At 41.9% G+C, this 25,471-nt stretch overlaps 1 protein-coding gene across 11 annotated transcripts in view; it reads left to right on the top strand.

The window, feature by feature from the left end:
* The window catches only part of PARD3 (par-3 family cell polarity regulator), a 720,507-nt gene that overhangs the window by 117,318 nt on the left and 577,718 nt on the right, over window positions 1–25,471 (top strand). For all 11 annotated transcript variants that reach the window (XM_025396019.1, XM_025396023.1, XM_025396022.1 and 8 more), the window contains exon 2: window positions 8,899–9,000. In XM_025396019.1, coding sequence (XP_025251804.1) covers window positions 8,899–9,000 — 102 coding nt within the window. The remainder of the gene's footprint in view (window positions 1–8,898; window positions 9,001–25,471) is intronic.

Below are 25,471 nucleotides of genomic sequence, written 5' to 3' on the forward strand. Positions count from 1 at the left end.
TTTTTTTTTTTTTTTTTTTTTTTTTTTTTTTGAGACAGAGTCTCGCTTAGTCGCCCAGGCTGGAGTGCAGTGGCGCGATCTCGGCTCACTGCAAGCTCCGCCTCCCGGGTTCACGCCATTCTCCTGCCTCAGCCTCCCGAGTAGCTGGGACTACAGGCGCCCGCCGCCTCGCCCGGCTAATTTTTTGCATTTTTAGTAGAGACGGGGTTTCACCATGTTCGCCAGGATGGTCTCGATCTCCTGACCTCGTGATCCACCCGCCTCGGCCTCCCAAAGTGCTGGGATTACAGGCGTGAGCCACCGCGCCCGGCCGCTCCTGGTTCTTTTGATGTTTACTTTTATATTTTTATGTAAATTGCTTATCTCTTTCTTTTTTCTTTTGGTTTGTCATCATTTGTTGAGTTAACATGGAAGGTTTAACCCTATTTCACTACCCTAAGTGTGCTATGTCCCCACTCACAGGTAGCCACTTCTAGGATCTCTGTCTCTTTGTGTGTGTTTGTGTCTGCGTTTCTCCTCTCTCTCACAGACTTTTTAGACCGCTTTGTTACAAATTTGATTACATAGTCTAGGCTCACATTATTTTTACTATTAAAGCTGCTTATAGCTGAACCATGTATGATACCTTGATCACCTTTTCTTTCCTTCACAACTTTTGGGTTTTTCCTGAATGAAGAATGTTTTTTCCTTTGGTTGGTCTTCTGTATATTTATAACTAATGAGCCTCAGCTTTAGCCAGTTGTTAAAATTGTGTCTTGCTGTGTTTAGTTGCGCTGGGTACTCTTTCAGTGCTATCTTGAAGAGGCCACATTTGGGGTGTCTGGACTGGTCACTCTGCTCCAGGTTTGCAGCTGACGTCCTGGAATCTGGCATCCACCTTCACTCCACCTTCACCATCGTCCCGGGAGCTGTCTTCTGTGTTATGTCTCCCGTTTTCATATGCTATGTCTTTCTCATTCATGGTTTATTGCCTTATTTTGTTGGAACACACCTTCCAGTTACAAAGGGGGTAATGTTTTTGGAAACGTTGCATTTCTAAAAATTGTCTTTTTTCTACTTTCGTACTTTACTGGTATTGGGGCAAGAAATGGAATTCTAGGATAGGGAACTATTTCTTGTGGGAATTTTGAAGTCACTGGTAGATGATTGTCTAGATTCCAGTATTGCTGTGACTCCTTATCCCTCACTGTGGCCTGTGCTTTATTTTCTGGACGTTCTCCTTCCCTACCTGCCACCAGTCTTCTGTTTTTCTTCTGTGTTCTGATGTGCCTTGGTGTATGTCTGCTTTTATACGTTGTGTTGGGGTCTCTATGGAACTTTTTAATGTGGAAACATATGTCATTTTGGGGAATTAACTTGAAATTGTTTTTGGTCATTTCTCTGTTTTCCCAATTCTCTTTTTCTAGGACTCCTGTTATTCAGTTGCTTGACTTACTTGACTGGTCTAATTTTATTAGCCTTTTTTATCTTCTTCTTCTTTTTTTTTCCAACTTCCTAGGGGAGATATTTTTAACTTCTCTTAATTTTCTTATTGAGCTCTTCATTTTTAGGATTTTGTTTAGTTTTTTAGACAGAGTGTCTGTCACACAGGCTAGAGTGCAGCGGCCCAGTCATAGCTCACCATAGCCTTGAACTCCTGGGCTCAAGCAATCTTTCTGCCTCAGCCTCCTGAGTAGCTGGGACTGTAGGTGCATGCTACCACACCTGGCTTATTTTTATTTTTTTATTTTATTTTATTTTTGTATGGATGGGATCTTGCTGTGTTGCCTGGACTGGCCTTGAACTCCTGGCCTCAAGCAGTTCACACGCCTTGGCCTCCAAAGCACTGGGAGTACAGGGATGAACCACTGTGCCTGGCCTGTTTTTCATATTTTAATTCCAAAATACTTTTTTTTTAAAAAAAATTATCCCTCAGCACGTTTCTTCCTTTCTTGCTTTCCTCCCTTCTCATCTTCCTCTGCAACCTGGATGTACCATCATCTGACCTCTCTTAGAATATCAGTGATGGATTTTTAATAGCATCTTTTTATACAGTCTCTGGTTCTTTCAAGTTGTGTTTACTATTTGTTTTGTTCTCTCTTCCATCCTTGGGATGTTCTTAAAAGTCTGTCTCTGGCCGGGCGCGGTGGCTCAAGCCTGTAATCCCAGCACTTTGGGAAGCCGAGACGGGCGGATCACGAGGTCAGGTGATCGAGACCATTCTGGCTAACACAGTGAAACCCCGTCTCTACTAAAAATACAAAAAACTAGCCGGGCGTAGTGGCGGGCGCCTGTAGTCCCAGCTACTTGGGAGGCTGAGGCAGGAGAATGGTGAGAACCCGGGAGGCGGAGCTTGCAGTGAGCCGAGATCGCGCCACCGCACTCCAGCCTGGGCGACTGAGCAAGACTCCGTCTCAAAAAAAAAAGAAAAAAAAAGTCTGTCTCTCCATGGTTGGTTCTGACTTAAGGCACTAATGGTAACTTGAGAACACTGAGTTCAGGCAAGGGCATACACTGTGAGTGAGCTTCACTGGGGGGGGGGGTCCCTGGACTGGGCCAGATTCCCCCCCTGCCTTTTCTCTTTAGATGGACAGAGGCCCAGGGAAAGATCTTCCCACCTTTAGCCTGGCAGGAATAAGCCCTGGCTGGCATTCTGAGAGCAAGTGGAAGCAGAGGTCTGGATTTTTCTACAATCAGTACATAAATATTCACTTAGCTCCTCTCATTTTTAACAAGGCACCTCTACAGTTGTTCCTCCTCTAGTTTCTCAGCCCAGACCTGCTATCTGAGGCTGCAGTGAACTGCCAGGGGCTGGGAGGGGCAGCCACTGTGCTCTCTGGAAGCACTGGGAAGCTGGGGCTTTAATTACTACAGACTTTCAGACAATTTTCTTATTTTTCCTCCCATCTTTTAAATTTATTATTATTTTAATTTATTATTATTATTTTTTCTGAGACACGGTCTTACTGTACCCAGCTGGAATGCAGTGATGCAGTCATGGCTCACTGCATCCTCAAATTCCCCAGGGTCAGGTGATCCTCCCACCTCAGCCTCCTAGGTGGCTGGGACTACAGGTATGTACTGTCATGCCTGGCTCTTTTTTTTTAATATTGAAATTTTATTATTATTATTATTATTGTTATTTTGAGATGGAGTGTTGCTCTGTTGCCCAGGCTGGAGTGCGGTGGCATGATCTTGGCTCACTGCAGCCTCCACCTCCTGGGTTCAAGCGATTCTCCTGCCTCAGCCTCCTGAGTAACTGGGATTACAGGCGCCCGCCACCATGCCCAGCTAATTTTTTTGTATTTTTAGTAGAGACAGAGTTTCACCATGTTGGCCAGGCTGGTTTCGAACTCTTGACCTCAAGTGATCCACCCACCTTGGCCTCCCAAAGTGCTAGGATTACAGGTATGAGCCACCACGCCCAGCCAAAATTGTTTTATTATTATATTTTAGAGACAAGCACACTGCAGCCTCGAACCCCTGGGCTCAAGAGATCCTCCACCTTAGCCTCCCAAGTAGCTGGTCTGTAGGCACAGGCGCACACCACCACACCTCGGTGATTTTTCCAGTTTTTTGTAGAGATGGGGCCTCACTATGTTCCTTAGACTGGTCTGGAACTCCTGGGCTTGAGTGATCCTCCTGCCCCTGCCTCCCAAAGTGCTGGGAGTACAGGCATAAAGTACCATGCCTAGCCTTTTCCCATCTCTGTTCCTGTGTTCTGACTTTCTTGGTTCTCCCCATTCCAGAGCCTCTTACCGGCTCTGTGGGGGGAGTCTTGCTACTTCCTGGCTTTCCCCACAGTTACCTTGGGGTTCCATTTCTTAGTTCTGCAAAATGTGTTGTCTCTGGGCCATCTGCTTCTCAGCTTCCAAAAACTGTTTCCCTCATTTCCCTCTGTTCTCTTTGTTTTTGTGGGATTATGCTTGGAAAAAACAAACGACAACAACAAAATCCCCACATGTGTATTGTGGTTTCAGTGGGCTTTCAGGAGGAAATAAAAATAAAAGTGTGTCTTTTTGAGATGATGTTTTTACCCTTTCATTTTTATCTTTGTGTTCACAGCGTTCTGAATCACCTCTGCCTCTCTTCCCTGCTGCTCACACCCTTCCCCCTGCTCAGGGTCCTCCTCTTGTGCCCTGTCCCTCTGGTCTACTCATTTGTTAAGAGCCGACTCTGCTAAAACCTCCCCATAAACTGACCTTTCCAAGTGAGAGTGATCTTTCCTTCCTGAGTTCACAAAACATTTTTTTTTTTTTTTTTGGTGTAGTTTTCCTTGAACTCATGGTCTACCTCTTTTTTATGACTTGTTTATGTTTTGTCAGATAAATTTTATTTTATTTTTGAGATGGAGTCTCGCTCTGTTGCCCAGGCTGGAGTGCAGTGGTGTGATCTCAGCTCACTGCAACCTCTGCTTCCCGGGTTCAAGTGATTCTCCTGGGACTACAGGAGAAGGAGGAGCTGGGACTACAGGTGCACGCCACCATGCCTGGCTAATTTTTGTGCTTTCTGTAGAGACAGGGTTTCATCATGTTGGCCGGGTTGGTCTCTAACTCCTGACCTCAGGTGATCCGCCTGCCTCGGCCTCCCAAAGCGCTGGGATTATAGGTGTGAGCCACTGTGCCTGGCCTGTCAGATATATTTTAATTTCTGATGATGGGTGATGATTGTTTCTTTGCCTTCATGCAATGCTTTGCATGTAGTAAATACTCAAATTTTTTTTATCAACATAGATTTTTTTCAGTGATCTTTTTCTGGTCTTAAGTTAGACAGGATATTGACCATTGCTGTATGCCATGGTTAATGCAAAAGTAGGGTGCTATTTCTAGTTGCAGATACTTTTCTTGAAATTTGCACATGCAGGTAATATGTGAAGCCTATGCATTATACATGTCATAACTCACGAAAGCTCATTAACTTGTTGCATAGGATAACGATGCTGTTTATAGAATCGTAGGTTAGGAAGTAGTCTGTCCTTAAGACTTTGAGCTGTTCTCTCTTACCACATCCTGGAGTAGAGTGGGCCTCAGCATTCCTTGCAACTTGCATCTTGTAGGGTTACCTCTGCTTACATTCCAACTTAGTCTTCGGAAATGTTCTCTCTAGCACTAGGCCAGGTGAAGGTCATGTTCTTTATCTGAATAAGAGCAGTGATTCTTCATGTGGTTTTGTCTCCAGGTTTCTTCTGTGGGTTTGGACCTATCCTTGCAAGCCTTGCCCCATGGGGACATTCACTGCTTGATCATCTATTTGATGGATGAACTCTGCTCCTCATTTATTGCTGTGTATGATGGAGTTTTGGTTGTCATAATACACAATTATTGTTAAAGTCTTTTGTTATTTTAAATGGACATATCCTGAATGAGAAACCTTCTTCTTTTTTAATTGAATGTTGTGTCATGTTCGTTTATTCACCCAATGACTGATGCAATTATTGTAGAATTAGAGTTTATTGGTAGTATGAAAAGTGGCTTATCATAACTTTTATCTTCCCCCTAAGAGATGGGGCCTCACTCTGTTGCCCAGGCTGGAGTGCAGTGGTGTATTCACAGCTCACTGCAGCCTTGAACTCTTGTGCTCAAGGGATCCCCCTGCCTCAGTCTCCCACTTAGCTGGGACTGCAGGTGTGGGTCACTATGCCTTGGCCTTCTAAAGTTCTGGGATTACAGGGATGAGCCATCATGCCAGACCTTATCACAATTTTTTGCTCAGCTACTTTTCTAAGTGTCTATGGACTGGACAGCAAAGATTCCTACCGTTATTATTTTAAACTTTTAATGCAAACTACTACAAAGTCGAATCAGTAAGTATGCTCTAACTTTTTCTCTATTGGATACTGGACTCTTCCCTTAAAAATAAAGCAAGTCCCCTGTTCATTGAAAGAGAATTATGTTATGAAAGCTGCCAGTTAAAATCTCCCAAGAGACCACTGTTCTAAGGAGTTGTATTTCTCAGTGGCAAAAATATCCTTCCTGGTTTTTAAACTCTTGTGGGAGGAGGTCAATTTTACATGTTTTTTTTTTTTTTTTTTTCAATGCAGCATGCTCTGTTGGGGTTACTGTTGATCTCCTGCTCGGTTCTTTTCAAAAAGTCATATCCGTTCAGCACATTTTTGTGGAGTGGCATTTAGTAAGTGGCAGCCTGATATTTGCCTTGGCATGATGTTATCATGACTGCTTGGCATAGCTGACTGTTGAGTCAGGACCCCTCCAGAGGCAGTAGTCAACTGTTGACTCTCAAAATTAGAAAAGCCTTGATCAGTTAGTTGGAGGATTGTAAGTCAAGTTTATAGAGTATTTCAAAGAGGGGGTAACAAATTCTGCTGATAGACCAAATAAGATGAGGACAGACAACAGACTTTTGTGTTAAGCATTGTGGAGGCTGTTGTGGATGTGATGGAAGAGGAAGCCTGATTGGAATGGGGTTATGGGAGGAAACACGCTTGAAGCAAGTATGGACAATTCTTTAAAAAATTTTGCTGTGAAGATCATCAGAGAATTGGTATAATAACTGGAAGGCAAAGTAGTGTCAACGAAAGGTTTTGTGCGGCGTGTGTAAAAATAGTTCACAGCCTTTAAAGGCTGGAGCTTGACACCTGACTGCTATCTTCCATGCGATTGTGGTTTTTAGGAACATTAACAGTGGGACAGGCTGGGCTCTGTGGCTCATGCCTAATCATCCCAGCACTTTGGGAGACTGAGGTGGGAGGATTGCTTGAGCCCAGGAGTTGGAGGCTGCAGTGAGCTATGATTGCACCATTGTACTCCAGCTTGGATGACAGAGCGAGACTCTGTCTATAAACAAAAGGAAACAGTGGGCTGGAGTTCGACTGCTGATCTGCTTTGGAGGTGTGATGGTCAGGAAAAGCTCTTGGAGAAGAGGATGCCTGAGAAGTCTTGATGAACGGACAGGGCTGGCCTGGAGGGTAAGGTGGGGTCTAGGCATTGGAGGCCTTGGGCACGGAGTTGGGGGGAAGTTGTGCAGGGCCTAACAGGCTGTGAAAGGGAAAATGCTGGGGAAAAGGTAGAAATGTAGCAGGTTCTGAGGGATGAAGTTATGAGGTTGAGAAAGTCCTTAGGTGGGGATTTATTTCCAAGGGGTGGCTACAAATATTATATAAAGGCTGCAGATAATGATCTCATCTGGAGGGAGTGAACAGGATCAGGAGGCTTAAAGAATGTTTTCGTAAGCCACATTTTGGAGGTCGGTGTGCTTGTGTGTGTGGAAGTATTTTAGAAATGAAAGTTGATATTTAAGTTGATTGGTTCACCCTTGAGCTTGCTTGGTGGGAAGAGGTGGGCAGGATGTGGCTATTCTAAGTGGCCAGGGGGCACCTCTTCCTTATTCACCCCCAGGACATTATTTCCAATTTTCCTTGAAGAGGAAATACCATTTACCATTAGTAAATGGTTTTGGGACTTCATTCTTTGGGGATTCAACACATCTGGACATGACAAATTCTGGAGCTGTCTCAGTGGCAGGTGTCCCAAGGACTCTTGGATGATATTGTAATTGGGATTCATGTGCAGTCAGAATAGGCCCCACAAATGAAGAGGATGCCAAGGGGTGTGTGTGTGTGTGTGTGTGTGTGTGTTTTACAAACTTAACTGTCAGCGTTCTATATAAATGATTCCTTTTATAGAGGTCCAGATAGATGAGGGTTCAGAGGAACTCTGTTACTTGCATAATGGTTTTAATGGTAATGCTTACTAACTTTGAGGATTAAGGTCTGAGTTACTTGCTGTGCTGGTTAAAAAGTGACAAGGATTGATCATTCTGCATTTTTAAAATAAGCATTCCATTTTAGTGATTCTTAGGCATGCTTTGTTAGAGATGGACTTGGAGAACTTCTTAAGCATATGGATTCTCCCCGCACCCCTTCTCCAGGGTCTTGGTCAGTAGATCTGTAGTAGGGTCCAGGAATCTGTATTTGAAGTCTCATTAATCGTTTGCCTCCTTCTTGCAATCTTTGCTTTAGGAAAGAACTGTACCAAACATCACCTTTTAGGTTTGAAGAATGGAGGATTAACTTGAACTTTTGGATAGCAAAAGCAGTAGGGAATGGTGAAACATACAATTTAGTATATTTTCATTTGAACATGTATGTGAGAGTGATGTAGAAGTTCAGAAACACACAACAGTATTCCTTCTTCAGATAATTTGAAAGCAGAGTTTTAAGGATTTTAAAATATGCATACACCATATAAAAGTGTATAAAATTTAAAATATGTCCTTTTTTTTTTCATTCTCCCCAATCCCACTGCAGGATAACCACTGAAAATTTGTGTGTGTGTGTGTGTGTGTGTGTGTGTGTGTGTTTAGGCATTTTGATGTGTGTGTGTGTGTGAGATTTTGTCTCTGTATAAAGAAACTCAAACCACACAGGATGTGCTTTGTTCACTGGTCTTGTCAGCACCTTCTGTGTCCCTATCTTTAGACCTGTTTGTAAGAAACACTTTGAGCCACCAAGTTGTGCAAACTACTTTATGCAGATAAGCAAAAATACGAATTCTTCAGACACATAATATGTGCTGTTTGCTTATTAGAATATTTCTGTAGATTGCACTGGGGGGATTAATAAGTATGATAAGTATTTCATATATTGGGCAGTAGGAAATGTAGTATGTTTTAGAGAAATCAATATTTCTTCTGCAGCACATATTGCTGGTTTGTGCAGTTCTATTATAATAGAGTATCAGCATCAGAGCCAAAGGGAAGAGTGTGTATGAGTCACTCCATAAAAGGAGCAGTGACTCAATACCAAACTTAGGGTGCTGCCTGAATTTTTAATCAATTGCAGTATTGTTGATATGGGGTTGATTCCTTTTTATGGGCAGGAAGTTATCATGGTTTGAAATGTCTAATTCCCTTTTGGTGATGCTAACTTGCTATACTCACTGTTTCTGTTCTTTCGTATAGGACCCAAACTACTGGATACAAGTGCATCGCTTGGAACATGGAGATGGAGGAATACTAGACCTTGATGACATTCTCTGTGATGTAGCAGACGATAAAGACAGAGTGAGTTCAAGTCCTGGGGAACCTTTTTGAATGCATTTTTTTTTTTCTTTTCAGGGCTGGGGACCGGGTGCGATTCTTTTCCTTTCTGTTTTAGACACATACTTTAAATTATGTTTGGGCCACCCACTCTAGTATATTTTCTTTTGTGATAAGTGTCATGAATCTTCACTGTCTTGAATACCAAGGTATAATGATTTTCTTGATACCTGGGACTTAACACTAGATTTTGGGGTTTTAAAACTACAGCTTTTACAATGGAAATATCACAAAAAGATTTCTATGCCATATTCCACCTTAATTTAACCAAACATAACATCTTTCTTCACAACTCGGGCCTGTCCTTATCATCTCCGTATATACAGTGTACAGCCGTTCTGCATTCTGTTCCCAGTGTTGGCCCAGAGAAGATTGATCCCAACAGCGGCCTGTGCGGTGCACCGTGTTCCTGTGCGATGGGCGAGTGTGTCCCAGGCAGCCTCCCCTGTGTGGGGCCTGGCCCTTAGGAAGCTCGGCCTTGCTGTGTGATGCGCCATTTGTGTCCTGGGCAGCCTCTCCCATGCAGGGCCTGGGTCTCAGGAAGCTCAGCCTTTTCTCTGTCAGTGCTCTGATGCCCTGTGTGTGCTTCCCCAGTCTTTACTGTGGTATGTGAGTTTGGCTCCTGGACGTTTCCACCTACTGCTCTTCCGTGTTCCCTCCCACTACCCCACTTTTTTTCTGTACTCTTGAGAGGAATAAGGAAGAGTAAGAGGAGGGGGAGGAGGAATGTTCATCGTTTTGAGAATGCCTGACAGGATGTTTGGCTCTTTTTTTTTTTTTTTTTTGAGACAGAGTCTCGCTTTGTTGCCCAGACTGGAATGCAGTGGCATGAGCTCAGCTCACTGCAGCCTCCGCCTCCTGGGTTCAAGCGATTCTCCTGTCTCAGCCTCTTGAATAGCTGGGATTATAGGCGTGCGCTACCATGCCCGGCTAATTTTTGTATTTTTAGTAGAGACATGGTTTCACCGTGTTGGTCAGGCTGGTCTCAAACTCCTGACCTCATGATCTGCCTGGTTTGGCCACCCAAAGTGCTGGGATTACAGACATGAGCCACCGCACCCAGCCCTGGCCACTGCTTTTGTATTTGGCAGAAGGGCTCATAGCCACATACATAGTTACATCAGCATGGTTGTATGGAGGCAGCGACCTGGTTGACTGTCTCCTAAAACCTCATGGCAGTAGCACAGGATATTCAACCAGCTAGGTTACCTCACGAGGTCAGAAGATGGTAAGATCACCCAGATACTCACTCTGCTTCCTACTGGGGCTCCCTCTGGTTGCTGGCCCTCTCCCTGCCAGCCTGCTTTTCTTTCCCTCAGCCGTGAGCTGGGTGCACACAGCTGTTGTGTCTTGCTCACAGCTATATTCCTGACAGCATCATGCCTGGCTGAGAGTTGGTGCATATCTTAAATTTTTTTTTTTTTTTTTTTTTTGAGACGGAGTCTCGCTCTGTCGCCCAGGCTGGAGTGCAGTGGCCAGATCTCAGCTCACTGCAAGCTCCGCCTCCCGGGTTCACGCCATTCTCCTGCCTCAGCCTCCTGAGTAGCTGGGACTACAGGCGCCCGCCACCTCGCCTGGCTAGTTTTTTTTTTTTTTTGTATTTTTTTTTAGTAGAGACGGGGTTTCACCGTGTTAGCCAGGATGGTCTTGATCTCCTGACCTCGTGATCCGCCCGTCTCGGCCTCCCAAAGTGCTGGGATTACAGGCTTGAGCCACCGCGCCCGGCCTAAAATTTCAAGTAAGACAAAAAAACATCAAATACCAAATATTGTGTAAATTTGGAAGATTAGATTCACTGTTGCACCTGTCACTGTGGAATTTGTCCCATGTGGCTCCTGTGCGCCAGGAATACATTGTATCAAAAAATGCAGAAGTTTTCTGCCGACTTATGTTCTGATGCTATTTTTCTTGGTGTCATTTCTCCTTCTTGGGCTTTTGAGTGAGCCAGGCTTAGGGTAACTCTGAAATCCTTTTCTGCAGTCCACTTGAAGAGTACCATCTTTCATTTATTGTGTGGCTCAATTCCAACATTTAAGGCAACTACAGAGATTTATGAAGAATTTAAACAGGTGCTCTTTTTCCACCAGAATGTTAGAAAGGGATGAATTAATGTATCAATCTTTTAATGTCTTCCTCTTCTCCCTCCTTCTTCCTTCTTTTTTTTTTTTTTTTTGGTCTTCTCTCCTCCCTCTCTTTCTCGGTCCCTCTCTTGTTGTTACTTCCTATGTAAAAATAGCACAACTCCGTGTGAGGAAAAATTGGAAAATGCAGAAACATACAAAGGAACTAATCGCCTGCCATCCTGCTGTTGCTGAGAGCTTATCACTGTTGTTTGAGGTTTTCATCCTGACTCTTCCCTTTCTTCAGATAGATAGAGACACAGTCTTTTTCTTTTAAACAAAGAAACTTGAATAGTAGTTTTTTTTTTTTTTTTTTTTGAGGTTAGCATATATATATTTCTGTGACCATGAACCATAGCTATGCCAACATGGCTGTGTAGTCTTTTGTTTAAATTTAATTTACTGATTTAGAGACCCAAGCTGTCACCCAGGCTGGAGTGCAGTGGCATAATCATAGCTCACTGCAGCCTCAACCTCCCAGGCTCAAGTGATTTTCCTGCCTCAGCCTTTTATTTTAAAAAGAGTTGTATTCTAGATTCAGGGGCACATGTGCAGGTTTGTTATATAGGTAAACTGAGTGTCATGGGGGTTTGGTATACAGATTATTTTGTCACCCAGGTAATAAACATAGTACCCAGTAGACTAATTTTTTGATCCTCTCCCTCTTCAAATAGGCCCTGCTGTCTGTTATTTTCCTTTTTATGTTCATGTGAGATCATGCATTATTTGATTTTCTCTTCCCATGTTAGTTCACTTAGGAATAATAGCCTCCAGCTCCATTCATGTTGTTGCAAAAAACATAACCTTGGTCTTTTTTACGGCTGCTTGGTATTCCATGATATGTTTGTACCATTTTTTCTTTATCCAGTCTACCACTGATATGCATTTAGGTTGATTCCATGTCTTTGCTATTGTGAATAGTGTTGTGATGAACATATGTGTGCATGTGTCTTTATGGCAGAACAATTTCTTTGGATATATACATAGTAATGGGATTGCTGGGTTGAATGATAACTCTGTTTAAATTCATTGAGAAATTGCCACACTGCATTCCACGATGGCTGAACTAATTTACATTCCCACCAGCAATGTATAAACATTCCCTTTTCTCCTCACCCTTGCCAGCACCTGTTATTTTTTGACTTTTATTTTTTTCCTTCAGATTTCTCACACCACACGGATGTATTGTTTGACTTAATAATAGCCACTCTGACTGGTGTAGGTGATGTCTCATTGTGGTTTTGATTTGTGTTTCTCTGATAGTAATGTTGAACTTTTTTTCATAAGCTTATTGGCCATGTGTATGTATTCTTTTGAAAAGTGTCTGTTCTTGTTCTTTGCCCCCCCCCCCCCTTTTTTTTTTGAGATGGAATCTTGCTCTTTCGCCCAAACTGGAGTGAAGTGGTGCCATCTCAGCTCATTGCAACCTCCGTTCCCTGGGTTTAAGCGATTCTCTGGCCTCAGCCTCCCGAGTAGCTGGGATTACAGGTGCCCACCACCATGCCCAGCTAATTTTTGTATTTTTAGTAGATACAGGTTTTTGCCATGTTGGCCAGGCTGGTCTCAAACTCCTGACCTCATGTGATCCACCCACCTTGGGCCTCCCAAAGTGCTAGGATTACAGGCGTAAGCCACCACGCCTGGCCTCTTTGCCCACTTTTTAATGGGGTTGTTTTATGCTTGTTAGTTTGCCAAGTTCTTTATAGATGGTGTATATTCACCCTTTGTTGGATGCATAATTTGCTAATATTTTCTCCTGTTCTGTAGGTTGTCTGTTTACTCTGTTGATATTTTCTTTTGCTCTGCAGAAGGTTTTTAGTTTAATTAGGTCCCATTTTTCAATTTTTGTTTTTGTTGTAAATTTTTTGCTGTTTTCATCATGAAGTCTTGTCCAGGACCTGTAGTCAGAATGGTATTTCCTAGGTTATCTTCCAGGGTTTTTATAGTTTTAGATTTTATGTTTAATTCTTTAATCTATCTTGAATTGATTTTTTTTTTTTTTTTTTTTTTTGAGGTGAAGTCTCGCTCTTATCACCCAGGCTGGAGTGCAATGGTGCGATCTCAGCTCACTGCAACCTCTGCCTCCCAGGTTCAAGTGATTCTCCTGCCTCAGCCTCCCGAGTAGCTGGGATTACAGGCACGCATCACCATGCCTGGCTAATTTTTGTATTCTTAGTAGAGATGGGATTTCACCATGGTGGCCATGCTGGTCTCGAACTCCTGACCTCAAGTGATCCTGAGCCTACCTTGGCCTCCCGAGGTGCTGGGATTACAGGCGTGAGCCACTGTGCCCAGCCCTTTGAATTGATATTTATGTGTAGTGTAAGGAAAGGGTTCAGTGTCAATATTCAGCATATGGCTAGCCAGTTATCCCAACACCATTTATTGAATGGGGTGTCCTTTCCCCATTGTTTGTTTTTGTCAGCTTTGTCAAAGATCAGATGGTTGTAGGTGTGTGACATTACATCTGGGCTCTCTGTTCTGTTCCATGGGTCTGTGTGTGTGTTTTTGTACCAGTACCATGCTGTTTTGGTTACTGTAGCTTTGTACTATAGTTTAAAGTTGGGTAATGTGATGCCTCCAGCTTTGTTCTTTTTTCTTAGGATTGGCTTGGCTATTCAGGCTCTTTTTCAGTTCCATGTGAATTAATTTTTTTTTTTTTTTCTAATTCTGTGAAGAATATCATTGGTAGTTTGATAGGGGTAGCATTGGATCTGTAAATTTCTTTGGGCAGTGTGGCCATTTTAACAATATTTGTTGTTTCAATCCAAGAGCATGGAACATTTTTCCATTTGTTTGTACCATATCTGGTTTCTTTGAGCAGTATTTTTAAATTCTCATTGTAGATATCTTGTCTTTGGTTAGCTGTATTCCTAGGCATGTTACTCTTTTTGTGGCTGTTGTGAATGGGATTGTGTTTTTGATTTGGCTCTTAGTTCAGATATTGTTGGTGTGTAGGAATGCTACTGATTTTTATACATTGGTTTTGCATCCTGAAACTTTGCTGAAGTTGTTTATCAGATCCAGGAGCTTTTGGGCGGAGACTGTGGGGTTTACCATATCATCTGCAAACAGGGATAGTTTGACTTCCTCTCTTCCTATTTGGGTGCCACCTTAGCCTCTTGAGTAGTTGGGACTATAGGCATACTGGACAATGCCTAGCTAATTTATTTAAACATTTTTGTAGAGATAGGATCTCACTATGTTGCCAAGGCTTGTATCAAACTCGTGGGCTCAAGCACTCCTCCTGCCTTTGCCTCCCAAAGTGCTGGGACTGCAGGCATGAGCCACTGCTCCCGGCTGTGTTTTGATGTATGGATTCATGTACAGTCTCGTTGTACTTGCTGTGAACACTTAGGTGACTATGGAGCCAGCTGCTGTGCTCACTTGTACACTTGTCCCTTTGGTACTCTCTGTTCTCTGAACAGCTGGGATGAGCACGCCTGTTTCTTCACCACATTTTCTTTTTATTTTTACAGATGCAAGCTTTCCCTCAGGGTGGTGCCATCCTGCTTTACACTTTGACTTTGTGCCTTTCCATAGAGCAAGTGAGGCGTGGCTTATAACATGTTTTCTGGGATATGCTTGGCTTTGGTGTGTGGCTTGGAATAACCTGTTGTGGAAGTTTGGTTGTTGCACAAGTAGGATTTATGGGGCTGTACGATCTCAGTGCTTCTGAGAATACTGAACTCAATGGACTCATTTATGTGTAGCACAATGTAGTAAGGCCTGAAGGGTTATGCAGTACCAATTACTGTTTCCATTCATCCCCCTGCACTCCAGCCGACATTAGATGCCCTCAGAGTTTATGTGTTGAGCCAGTAGAACATCATGATGTAGATGTTCAGCACAATGATTTTTGTAAAGTCTTTTGAATGCAAAGTCTTTTGAAATGTATGGAGACTTATTTTTTGGTCCAGCATATGGCCTTTTTGGTGGACATTTTATGGGTACTTGAAAATAATGTATTCTGCAGTCATTGGGGTGTTATAAAAATCAGTGAGGCCATCCAGGCATGCTGGCTCACACCTGTAATCCCAGCACTTTGGGAGGCTGAGGTGGGCAGATCACTTGAGGTCAGGAGTTCAGGACAAGCCTGGCCAACATGGTGAAACCCCATCTCTACTAAAAATACAAAAATTAGCTGGGTGTGGTGGCACATGCATGTACTCCCAGCTACTTGGGAGGCTGAGACAGGAGAATTGCTTGAACCCAGGAAACAGAGGTTGCAGTGAGCTGAGATCATTCCACTGCACTCCAGCCTGGGTGACATAGCATGACTCCGTCTCATAAATAAATAAATAAAAATAAAATGTAAAAATCAGTGAGGTTAAGGTGGATGATGTTAGTTTGGATCTTTAGTGAATAATGTGTTATTCAGCAACTGAAAGTCATGCACTCTTGTTTCAACACAATTAACTGTTAGATTATACACAAAACCAAGCAAAAGGCAAACTATGCTTGGTATTTTTAAATAGTGGCATATTAAAATCATACAATCTTAATAAATGACATTTTAGATTTTAGATTTTGTATCCTTCTGTGAATTTGATGATAAAAATATATATTTTCTAGAGTCTTTTATCATGTTTCCTGTACAAATTAAAATGTCCTTTAACCTGAGAAAAATATTTTAAACATCAATAGGTGAAATAACGCTTTAGACAATTCTATATCATGTTGATTGAAATCGGTTTCCAAACAGAAAAATGCTGGAGCACATTATACCATAGATTAGCTTTTAAAGCTGTTTTTTATTTGTTCAGAAATACTTTAAAATATATGCATAATTGATGTAAATATTGTTGAGTGACATTCCTAGATTAAGTGCCCATTGTAAGTTGAAACTATAAGAAATATGATTAGTAGCTTAGACTCACAACACCCAGATTCACAGGCATGGCTGGATGCATCATTCAGACTGAGAGATTGCGTGATGCAGTCGGTCGCACGGCTTTTTTCCGTGGCTCTGACATTCAATCCTGATTTAATCATCTTGGAGTGTTTTCAACTATTTTTGGCAGCTACTCCGAGTGAGGATTTTGACACTTGTTTTGCTTTTTGGTTTAAGGAAAAAAGAACGAGCATTATACCTGTCTTACATAACATTTATCTAAAAAAATGTCCTGTTTTGTGAATATCCCCTGGATGCATGTTCAAAATGTAGATACCTAGCCTGGGAATTAGGCTCTCTGTGAAGGGGCCTGGGCATGTGCATTTTACAGTCCCCCTCCTGCTGGTGTTTAGGCTCACTAAGTTACGAAACCACAACTGTAATGGCTGTGCCTCTGTAGTAGGGAAGATGCTCTCGAAGATGCAAATTTTATACTTGGTCATTGTGAATTTGTAACATTGTTAAAAACTTTGTTTTTTATGGAGGGGAAGAGACAATATTTTAAATGATAGCAAAAGAAAACTAAAGTCAAGTACTTATTACCCCTGATTTTCCTCATTATCCTTTAATTATTAGCGTTCAGGGCACAGCACTGAGGAAGTTTTCTGTTAGTGCCCATACAGTTCTCATTTCCAGGATTTACCCAAATTTGTTCAAATGGTGCTATTTTAGATTGCCCTGGCCCCTTGGAGTAGGTTTGATTTTCTAAGGTGTAGAATACTCTAGATCTACTTTGAGTGTAAAACGGTACTTTGTTTTGTTTGTCCTTTCTCTGTGTTTCTGCTTTCCGGTAAGGGAACAGTGATGTCGTGTTTACTCTTAGCATCTCAGTCTCAGTTTTCTCAATTGACATTTTGCCAAATTATTAAAATATTATGGGCCGGGCACAGTGGTTCACGCCTGTAATCCCAGCACTTTGGGAGGCTGAGGTGGACAAATCACCTGAGATCGGGAGTTCAAGACCAGCCTGGCCAACATGCTGAAACCCTGCCTCTACTAAAAATACAAAAATTAGCCGGGTTTGGTCATGCATGCCTGTCGTCCCAGTTACTTGAGAGGCTGAGGCATGAGAATCATGTAGGGCCAGGAGGCGGAGGTTACAGTGAGCCGAGATTGCCCCACTGTGCTCTAGCCTGGGCGACAAAGTGAGACTCTGTCTCAAAAATAAAAATAAAAATAAAAATAAATAAATAAAATGATTGCGGGAATCGTGCATTAAGTTGTTAACTCCCTTAGGATATTTCAGCCACTGATTTACTCTGAGTTTTTTCCTTTGTGCACACTGTGGCTTAATTTCCATAAGTTAACATGAATTATGATGTCTGCCTAGGGTGTTACATGGTGACCAGCATACTGTTTTTTGCTGATCAGGTAGGTGAGTTGTTGAATCTCTATTCCTTGTCTTCCCTCAGGTGAAGTGGATGTAGCCCAGGAGAATGTGCTTTTAATGCAGGCATCTTAATCTTTTCATCTTGGGGAAATACATGTTTTAAAGAAGCAGTGATTTCTGAAGGCATACCTTATCATAAATCCTACTTACAGAAAACAGTATAATGAAAAACTTAGGAAATGTGCTTTCTGTTGTCTTAATCAAAAGGAATAATTTACTTATTCATAACTACGTACCCTACCGTCTTTTGATGAATACTTGAGATTAAGATTAAATGGGATAAATGAAAACCTAGTTTCAATGTTGAATGAAAGCTAAGTGGCCTCCCTCCCCTTCTCAAAGGTTATTAAGAGAAGTTTTTCAAACCAGAGTGCTTGAATAATTTAAAAGACAGCATATGGAATAATTTCCTTTGCAAGAAAATCAGACTAATATTTTTAGGTAATTCAGTTTACTGAGCACCTATTGTGTACCAGGCATTGAGCTTAATGCTACTATACAATGTGTGTGTATATATGCATGTGTGTGTATATATATATGTGTATATATACATGTATGTATGTGTGTGTGTATATATATATATGAGCAAGGCAAAGTCTTGTAGACATGTAAGTGAAAGACCAGTGGGTGTTAAGTGATGTGGTTTACATTGGAGAAATATCCCCCAGATGGCTGTGTGAAGAATGAATGAGGAGGCAGCATGAAAGGCAGAGGCCAGTCAGCAGGTTTTGTGGAACCAGGATTCGAATGCAGGAGGTGTGTGGCTCCTGCAGGGTGGATGGAGGTTGAAATTGATGGCGATTGGGCTGGGTGGAGATGGTGGGGCATTCACCAAGGTAGGGACTGCTGCAAGGTTGCCAGACTGGGGATGGGAGATTAGGTTCAGTGTTGCCTTCTGTGAGTTTGAGTGTCTAGAAGCTGTTAGTTAGGCAGCTGGATATTTGTGACTAACCATAGATAAATCTGTGAATCCAATATAAATTTGTTAAAAATCAGTTTAAACCAATGTACCAAATATGGCCTAATTTTAGTGCAAATAATTATGTACATTGGAAAAAGTTTGAGGGGTAGACCAAAAAGTGTCAGTACTGGTCATCTCTGAGGACAGTGTGCGTGGTTCACTGTTTTGTTTTTGTTTTCACTGTCCGCTCCATATTCTGCTTCTGCTTAATTCCAGTAAGAAAGAAGCATTAGATTTAGTTATAAATATAGCTTAGAATAGAAACATCTTTTTTTTGACCTTTAGTATGAATTGGCCTAGGAACTGAATGATTTAAAGATTTTGATAACCTGGAAATGAAATAACTTGTATAAATTGACTTCATTAACTAGATGACTTTATTCATTTCCTCCTAAGTAAACTTATTTTAGAGTGTAAAGAAGCAAATATTTAAATTTGCTGCCAAGCAGAGCACCAAATGGTTAATTAATTCAGAAGGATTACTTCCCAGCATTTAAGTGTTTTGTGGCCACTGGTTTGACCACAGTTCATCAGTTTGTGGGAGCACAGGGCCCAGGTATGGTACAGGTAGAGCAGTGAGGTGTTAGTGAAAGGGAGTTGGGAGGGGGGCAGGCCTCCTGCATGAGAAGTGAGGGTCTTCATGAGCAGTAGGAGCTTTGGGGTCAGCCTGCAGAAGATGGCCTGGGCCTCAGTCCTTTTAGCGAAAGCCCTCAAGACTTTGCTTATCTGGGGCCACCCAGTGAGTCAGGGGACAGAGGCTCTCACTCTTTCAGTTATACCAAACCCATGCTGGGGTTTGATAACTTGGTGTGCCGCACTGTGCTTTTCTGTTGCTTTGGAAGTGCTAGGCATCTCGTATGGTGGGTTGTGGAGCCACACTGCCTGCATTTGAATCCCGGCTTCACGCTGTCTTTACATGACTTCTCTTACCTCAGTTTTCCCATCTGTAAATGGGGTATAATCATAGTACCTATCTTACAAGTTTTTTGTTGGTTTGTTTGTTTTTAAATTTCAGATTCAGGAGATACATGTGTAGTTATATTACATAGGTATATTGGGTGATGATGGGATTTGAGCCTCGGTGAACTCATCACCTAAACTGTAAATGTAGTACCCGGTAAATAGTTTTGCAAGCCTTGCTTCCTTCCGTGCCTTCCCACTTTTGGAGTCGCCAGTGTCCATGGTTTCCATCTTTATGACCATGTGTGCCCATTGTTTAGCTTCCACTTATGAATGAGAATATGTGGTACTCACCTTTCTGTGTCAGAGTTATTTCACTTAGGGTATTGGCTTCCAGCTCCATCTATGTGGCTGCAAAGGACATAATTTCATTATGAGGTTAAGTTTAAGATTAAGCCTTAGAATTCACATTAAGGTTTTGTGCTTGGCAAAAATAAGGTCCCAGGAAATGTTAATTGTGGTTGCCATTGTCGGCCACCATTACCACCACCACCATTGTCAAATTAGGCTCTTCATTCTTTTAATAACAACTTCTAAGGTTTTTTGTTTTGTTTTGTTTTGTTTTTTTGTTTTTCTTCGAGACAGGCCCTCGCTCTGTCACCCAGGCTGGAGTGCAGTGATGCAATCTCTGCAACCTCTATCTCCTGGACTTGCACTTCAGCCGCCTGAGTAGCTTGGACCACAATGTGCATCACCATGCCTGGCTTTTTGTTTGTTTATTTAAGATGGGTCTTGGTCTGTCACCCAGGCTGGAGTGCAGTGACCTGATCTAGCTCACTGCAGCCTCTAGCATCTGGGCTTAAATGATCCTCCTCCCTCAGCCTCCCAAAAGTGCTTAGATTACAGGTGTGAGTCACTGCACCTGGCTTGAGGATTTAAAAACGAGTGAGCAAACAAACCAGGCTATCCTAGATATTTGTGTTATGAAATGAGTTTCTATAGGTAATCAGCTTCACTTATTTTTTATTTCTATGAATTTATAGAGAGCATGGTGTATAATTGGTGCCCAGAGATAGTTGTTATAAGAAATACATTGTTCATTTTCCGTATCTTAGAATTTGAGGATTCTCAGTACACTATTAAAACATATGTTCTTCTGAAACAGAAAAGTAGCAAAGATCTCAGTTTATATTTTCAGTATTTGGGAATCAAATAAGGACTGTATCTATTAGCTCTTCCCCCTAGAAACCCTCCCCCCCCAAAAAAAAAAAAAAACCAAAAAGAGGAGGAGGGCAGATGACTCTTGGTTGCTTCTTCTTCATTAACAGCTTCTGAATAATTTTGGAGAAGTCATTTTAAATGCTAAACAACATCATGCCATTCATTCATAAAAAAGGATAGGAATCATATAGAAAATAGCAGGACCATTTTTTTTTTCCTTCTGGATTTTATAGGAAAAGAAGAAAATAGGCAGAGCCTGTATCCTTTGATCCTGTCATTGCAGAATAAGTCAACTATTATAACTAAGAAATCTTTTTCCACCTTGTGTGCTACACATTGTAGTAGGATTTAGTCACATCTTACATCAGCCCTGCAAGGTTCATGGTGGTGTCCCCATTTTTAAAAAGAGAGAGATTGAATATGCCTCCCATATTTACAGATCTCTTTCCACTTACTTGGGCTTCTCCCTGGCCCCAAATAACTAATACTTTGATTGTTGATTGCAGTTGGAGAAGGAAGCCAGTTTGGTTAGTGAAAATGTGGATTGTAACTCTATTTCATTTTCTCAGATCTGTCTCCCTTCCTCCCTCGCTCTTTTTCTCTCTTTTTTTCCTATATCCTCTTTCATTTTATTTTCTTCTTTATTTCCTTTCTTTGACAAGGTCTCTGTCACCCAGGCTGGAGTGCGGTGGTGCAGCCATAGCTCACTGCGGCCTCAAACATCTGGGATCAGGTGATCCTCCTGCCTCAGCCTCCCACGTAGCTGAGACTACATGTGTGTGCCACTGCACGCTTGGCTAATTAAACAAAAAAAATTTTCTTGAGTGACAGGGAAATTAGCTTAAAGGTTTTTTTGAGATGGGGGCAGATCTCACTGTGTTGTTCAGGTTGATCTTGACCTCCTGGGCTCAAGCCATCTTCCTGTGTTGTTCGTGCGAGCCACCACACCTGTCTCCATTTTGTCAGATTTCTGTGTTTTCTTTTTCTTCTATGTCTTCTAATATGATTATTTGTTAAGAGGTCAGGAGTTTAGTGTTGCGTATAATTCTACCACAGTTTGTGTTTATTGATGCCCATTGTTCATATGTCCAACTAAAATGATAGCATTTGTTTGAGCAAAGGTTAAATATGTCTTGCAGATTCATTCATCCTGTCCTTTCTGCATTCATTTAGAAATACTTGTTCAGTTCCTAATATGTTTGAGAAACAGCCAGAGGTGCTGAGGATGCGTCAGTGAGCAGGAGGTGAGTTTCTGGTTCACAGAGCTGCTTACAGTGAGGAATACAGAGTAAAGGAGGTGAGTGTGGATGTGATAGACAGTAGAGGGTGTGGGTGGCTCCTTGAGGTGGTTGGAAAGGACAGCTCTCCAGAGGAGACAGGTGGGCTGGACTTTGGATGATAAAGAAACATTTCTGGGATCCGTTGGGGGCAGAGCAGTCTAGATAGAGATAGTATGTACAAACATGTGAAGTGGAAAAAAGGTGGAAGTGTTTATGAATCAAAAGGGAATTAGCGTGGCTAGGATGCAGCAAGCAATCAGGAGAGGAGAATGATATGGGGTTGGAGAGGAAGGTAGGGTTGAGATTAGGGATGACGTTAAAGACTGTGTTAAGGGATTTTTAAGATTTGACATGAAATGCCATAAAAAGTCACCAAACTGTCACACTGTGGAGTGACATAATCAGGTCTATATTTTTAGAAGATTGCTGTGGGAAGAGTGCATTGTAGATGGGCAAGAGATGGGGAAAGACCAATGAGAAGGCAGCCAGCCATCCAGGGAAGAGGGGATGGTGGCTGAAACTACAGTGGCATTGGGAGAAAATGTATGGAGTTCAGATATGTTTCAGAATTAAAATTTCCAGAGTTTCAGGCTGTGAGGAATGAGGGCAAGCAAGGAATTAAGGATGAGTTTTGGAGCAAATGGAAGAGGGATATGGAGGCTCCCTTACTGGGATATAGAAGGCTCAAGGAGGGAAGTAGGACACAGGGACAAGCCAAGTCTTCCACGGCACATTGAGCTGAATGTGAAATGCCCATGAGGTTCCAACACAGATGTCAGGTATTGGACATATGTCTGAAGCTCAAGGGAGAGAGTTGGATATAGGAATTTGGAAGTCACATCTGTATAGAACAGATAGTATTTAGAGGCATGCAACAAATATTTCTGCATGGCAGAAATGTGAATTCTTCCAGCCTAATAACCTTATTGGTTCTTCTTTTATTATTTTTTAATTTTTTGAAACAGAGTCTTGCTCTGTTGCCCAGGCTGGAGTGCAGTGGCATGATCTCAGCTCACTGCAACCTCTGCCTCCAGGGTTCAAGCAATTCTCGTGCCTTAGCCTTCCAAGTAGCTGGGATTACAGGTGCCTGCTACCACGCACAGCTATTTTTGTATTTGAAGTAGAGATGAGGTTTCACCATGTTGGCCAGGCTGGTCTGGAACTCGCAGCCTTAGGTTATCCACTGGTCTTGGCCTCCCAAAGGGTTTATTGATTCTTCTGATGGTGCATACCCTTTGCCTAATACCAGCCTTTGACTATGATGGAAAATACCAATAAATTTATTTTATTTATTTTTATTTTTTTGAGACAGAGCCTCTCTCTGTCACTCAGGCTGGAGTGCAGTGGCACCATCTCGGTTCACTGCAACCTCTGCCTCCCAGGTTCAAGCAGTTCTTCTGCCCCAGCCTCCTGAGTAGCTGGGACTACAGGCGTGCACCACCATGCCCGGCTAATTTCTTTGTATTTTAGTAGAGACAGAGTTTTACCATGTTGGCCAGACTGGTCTTGGACTGCTGACCTCAAGTGATCCACCCACCTTGGCCTCCCAAAGTGTTGGGATTACAATCGTGAGCCACCATGCTCAGCCAAGGAAAATACCAGTAAATTTAAATTAAGAAATAGAGTCTCAGATGTGGATGGGGAACTCTGCAAATTCTCCTGCGTCTAAACATCTGGGTGAGAGGAACATAAAATTTGGATTTTGGGAAAAAAATAACCAGCTGAATTTGAAATACTACAAAGGGAAATGACTGCAGACATGAGACAAATTGTCATATGGTTTCTAAAATATGTTCTGAAATCAGATTCAGAAAGCTGCTAGAAATTCAACATCTGTAACCATTTCATATTTGATGGCATTTGACTGCCATTCAGCAAAGAGCTTATTTAATGTGAAATAAAGGTGCACAGTATAAAATCAGAGATTCTCCTGGAATGAGAGAATTAGAGATTCTGTACCCTGTCTTTCAGAATTCTGAAGTTCCTTGCGTCTGAATGTGTGGCATACTGCTTGACTTAATTTCTTACAAAAGATTGTCAAGAGATATTTCTTTTCAAGGGCGCAGTCGAATGATGACCATCCACTCTTAGGCATTTTGTTGTCAGCACTTGTGAGTAGTGTCAACAGGGATCTCCTGGCTGCTGGGAACTTGAGATTGGGATGACACTGCAGTTGCATTTCTGTAACAGCATCATTTTCTTTCATCTAGCCCTCACATATTTATTGAGCATCTGTTCCATTCTAGGCAGGACTTGAGAGATTGAAGTGAATAGAGAACACTTGTCCTTAGGGATCTGTTGTAAAATTGGGAGATGAAAATGTTGGTGGGGTGCTGGTAGCTCATGCCTATAATCTCAACACTTTGGGAGGCTGAAGTGGGAGGTCTGCTTGAGCCCAGGAGTTCGAGGGCAGCCTGGGCAACATAGTGAGACCTTGTCTTACTTTAAAAAAAAAATAAAAAAAAATATATAATCTATATAAAAATATATATACACACACATATATGTGTATATATACACACACGTATATATGTATATATATCATAAAAAACTATATACATGTAGATTATACATAACATATAATGCCATATATTTGATATGTATTATATATAATAAAAAAATGCTAGCAAAATATTTGCAGCTACAAGTGTGGTGTTCCATGTTCTATAAGGTATATGAAGTTTTGTATCCTTTTTTTCTTAGTATAGCTGCATTCCACATCCTTTTAAAGCAAGAAAAGCCCCATATGTAGGTGAGACTATTCAGGCTAGATAAATTAGGAGGAGTGTTCAGGTCAGCCTCCAGATGGGCTGGTTCTGACTTTCCCTCCCTCCCCAAAAAGGCAGTCTTGAATATTCTTTCTACCTTTAGTTAACACAACTAATTACTTCTCAAACTGTCGCTGTGTAGGACTAGATTTGTTTTTTGCTTTTTGTTTTTTTTCCTCCAACCTGTGGCAGAACAATACTTTTAAAACACAATGCAAATAAATTACTAGTGGCTTATGTTTTATGGGCCTTTATTTTAGCTATTATTAGAGTTAACAGATATGAAATTACTCAGTCAAGTTGCTATGTTCTCAAAAGCTTACTCTATTTCTGTACTTCATGCAGACTGGGACCACACTTTGAGTAATACTGCATTGTATAACACTGTTAAATACAATTGTCCTTAAATTTCCTGTGTTTATATTATTCATCAGCTGTGTCTTTCTGGTGTAGGCTGTTTGGTTATATAGCTTCTTTAATGATTAGTATGTGTTTTTAAAAATAATTCCATGCCTCTTGTTACCTTGAACATTTTCTTTCTTTCTCTTTCCCCCTCCCCTCCCCTCCCCTCCATCCCTTTTCCCTTCCCTTTCTTTTTTTTTTTTTTTTTTTGGAGACGGAGTCTTGCTCTGTCACCCAGGCTGGAGTACAGTGGTGCGATATTGGTTCACTGCAACCTCCACCTCCTGGGTTCAAGTGATTCTCCTGCCTCATTCTCCAGAGTAGCTGGGATTACACCCGCCCACCACCACACCTGGCTCATTTTTAAATTTTATTTATTTATTTTTTGAGATGGAGTCTCACTCTGTCGCCCAGACTGGAGTGCAGTGGCGCGATCTCGGCTCACTGCAAGCTCCGCCTCCCAGGTTCACGCCATTCTCCAGCCTCAGCCTCCTGAGTA

This window comes from Theropithecus gelada, chromosome 9 (genome assembly GCF_003255815.1).
Source record: "Theropithecus gelada isolate Dixy chromosome 9, Tgel_1.0, whole genome shotgun sequence".
Lineage (NCBI taxonomy): Eukaryota > Metazoa > Chordata > Mammalia > Primates > Cercopithecidae > Theropithecus > Theropithecus gelada.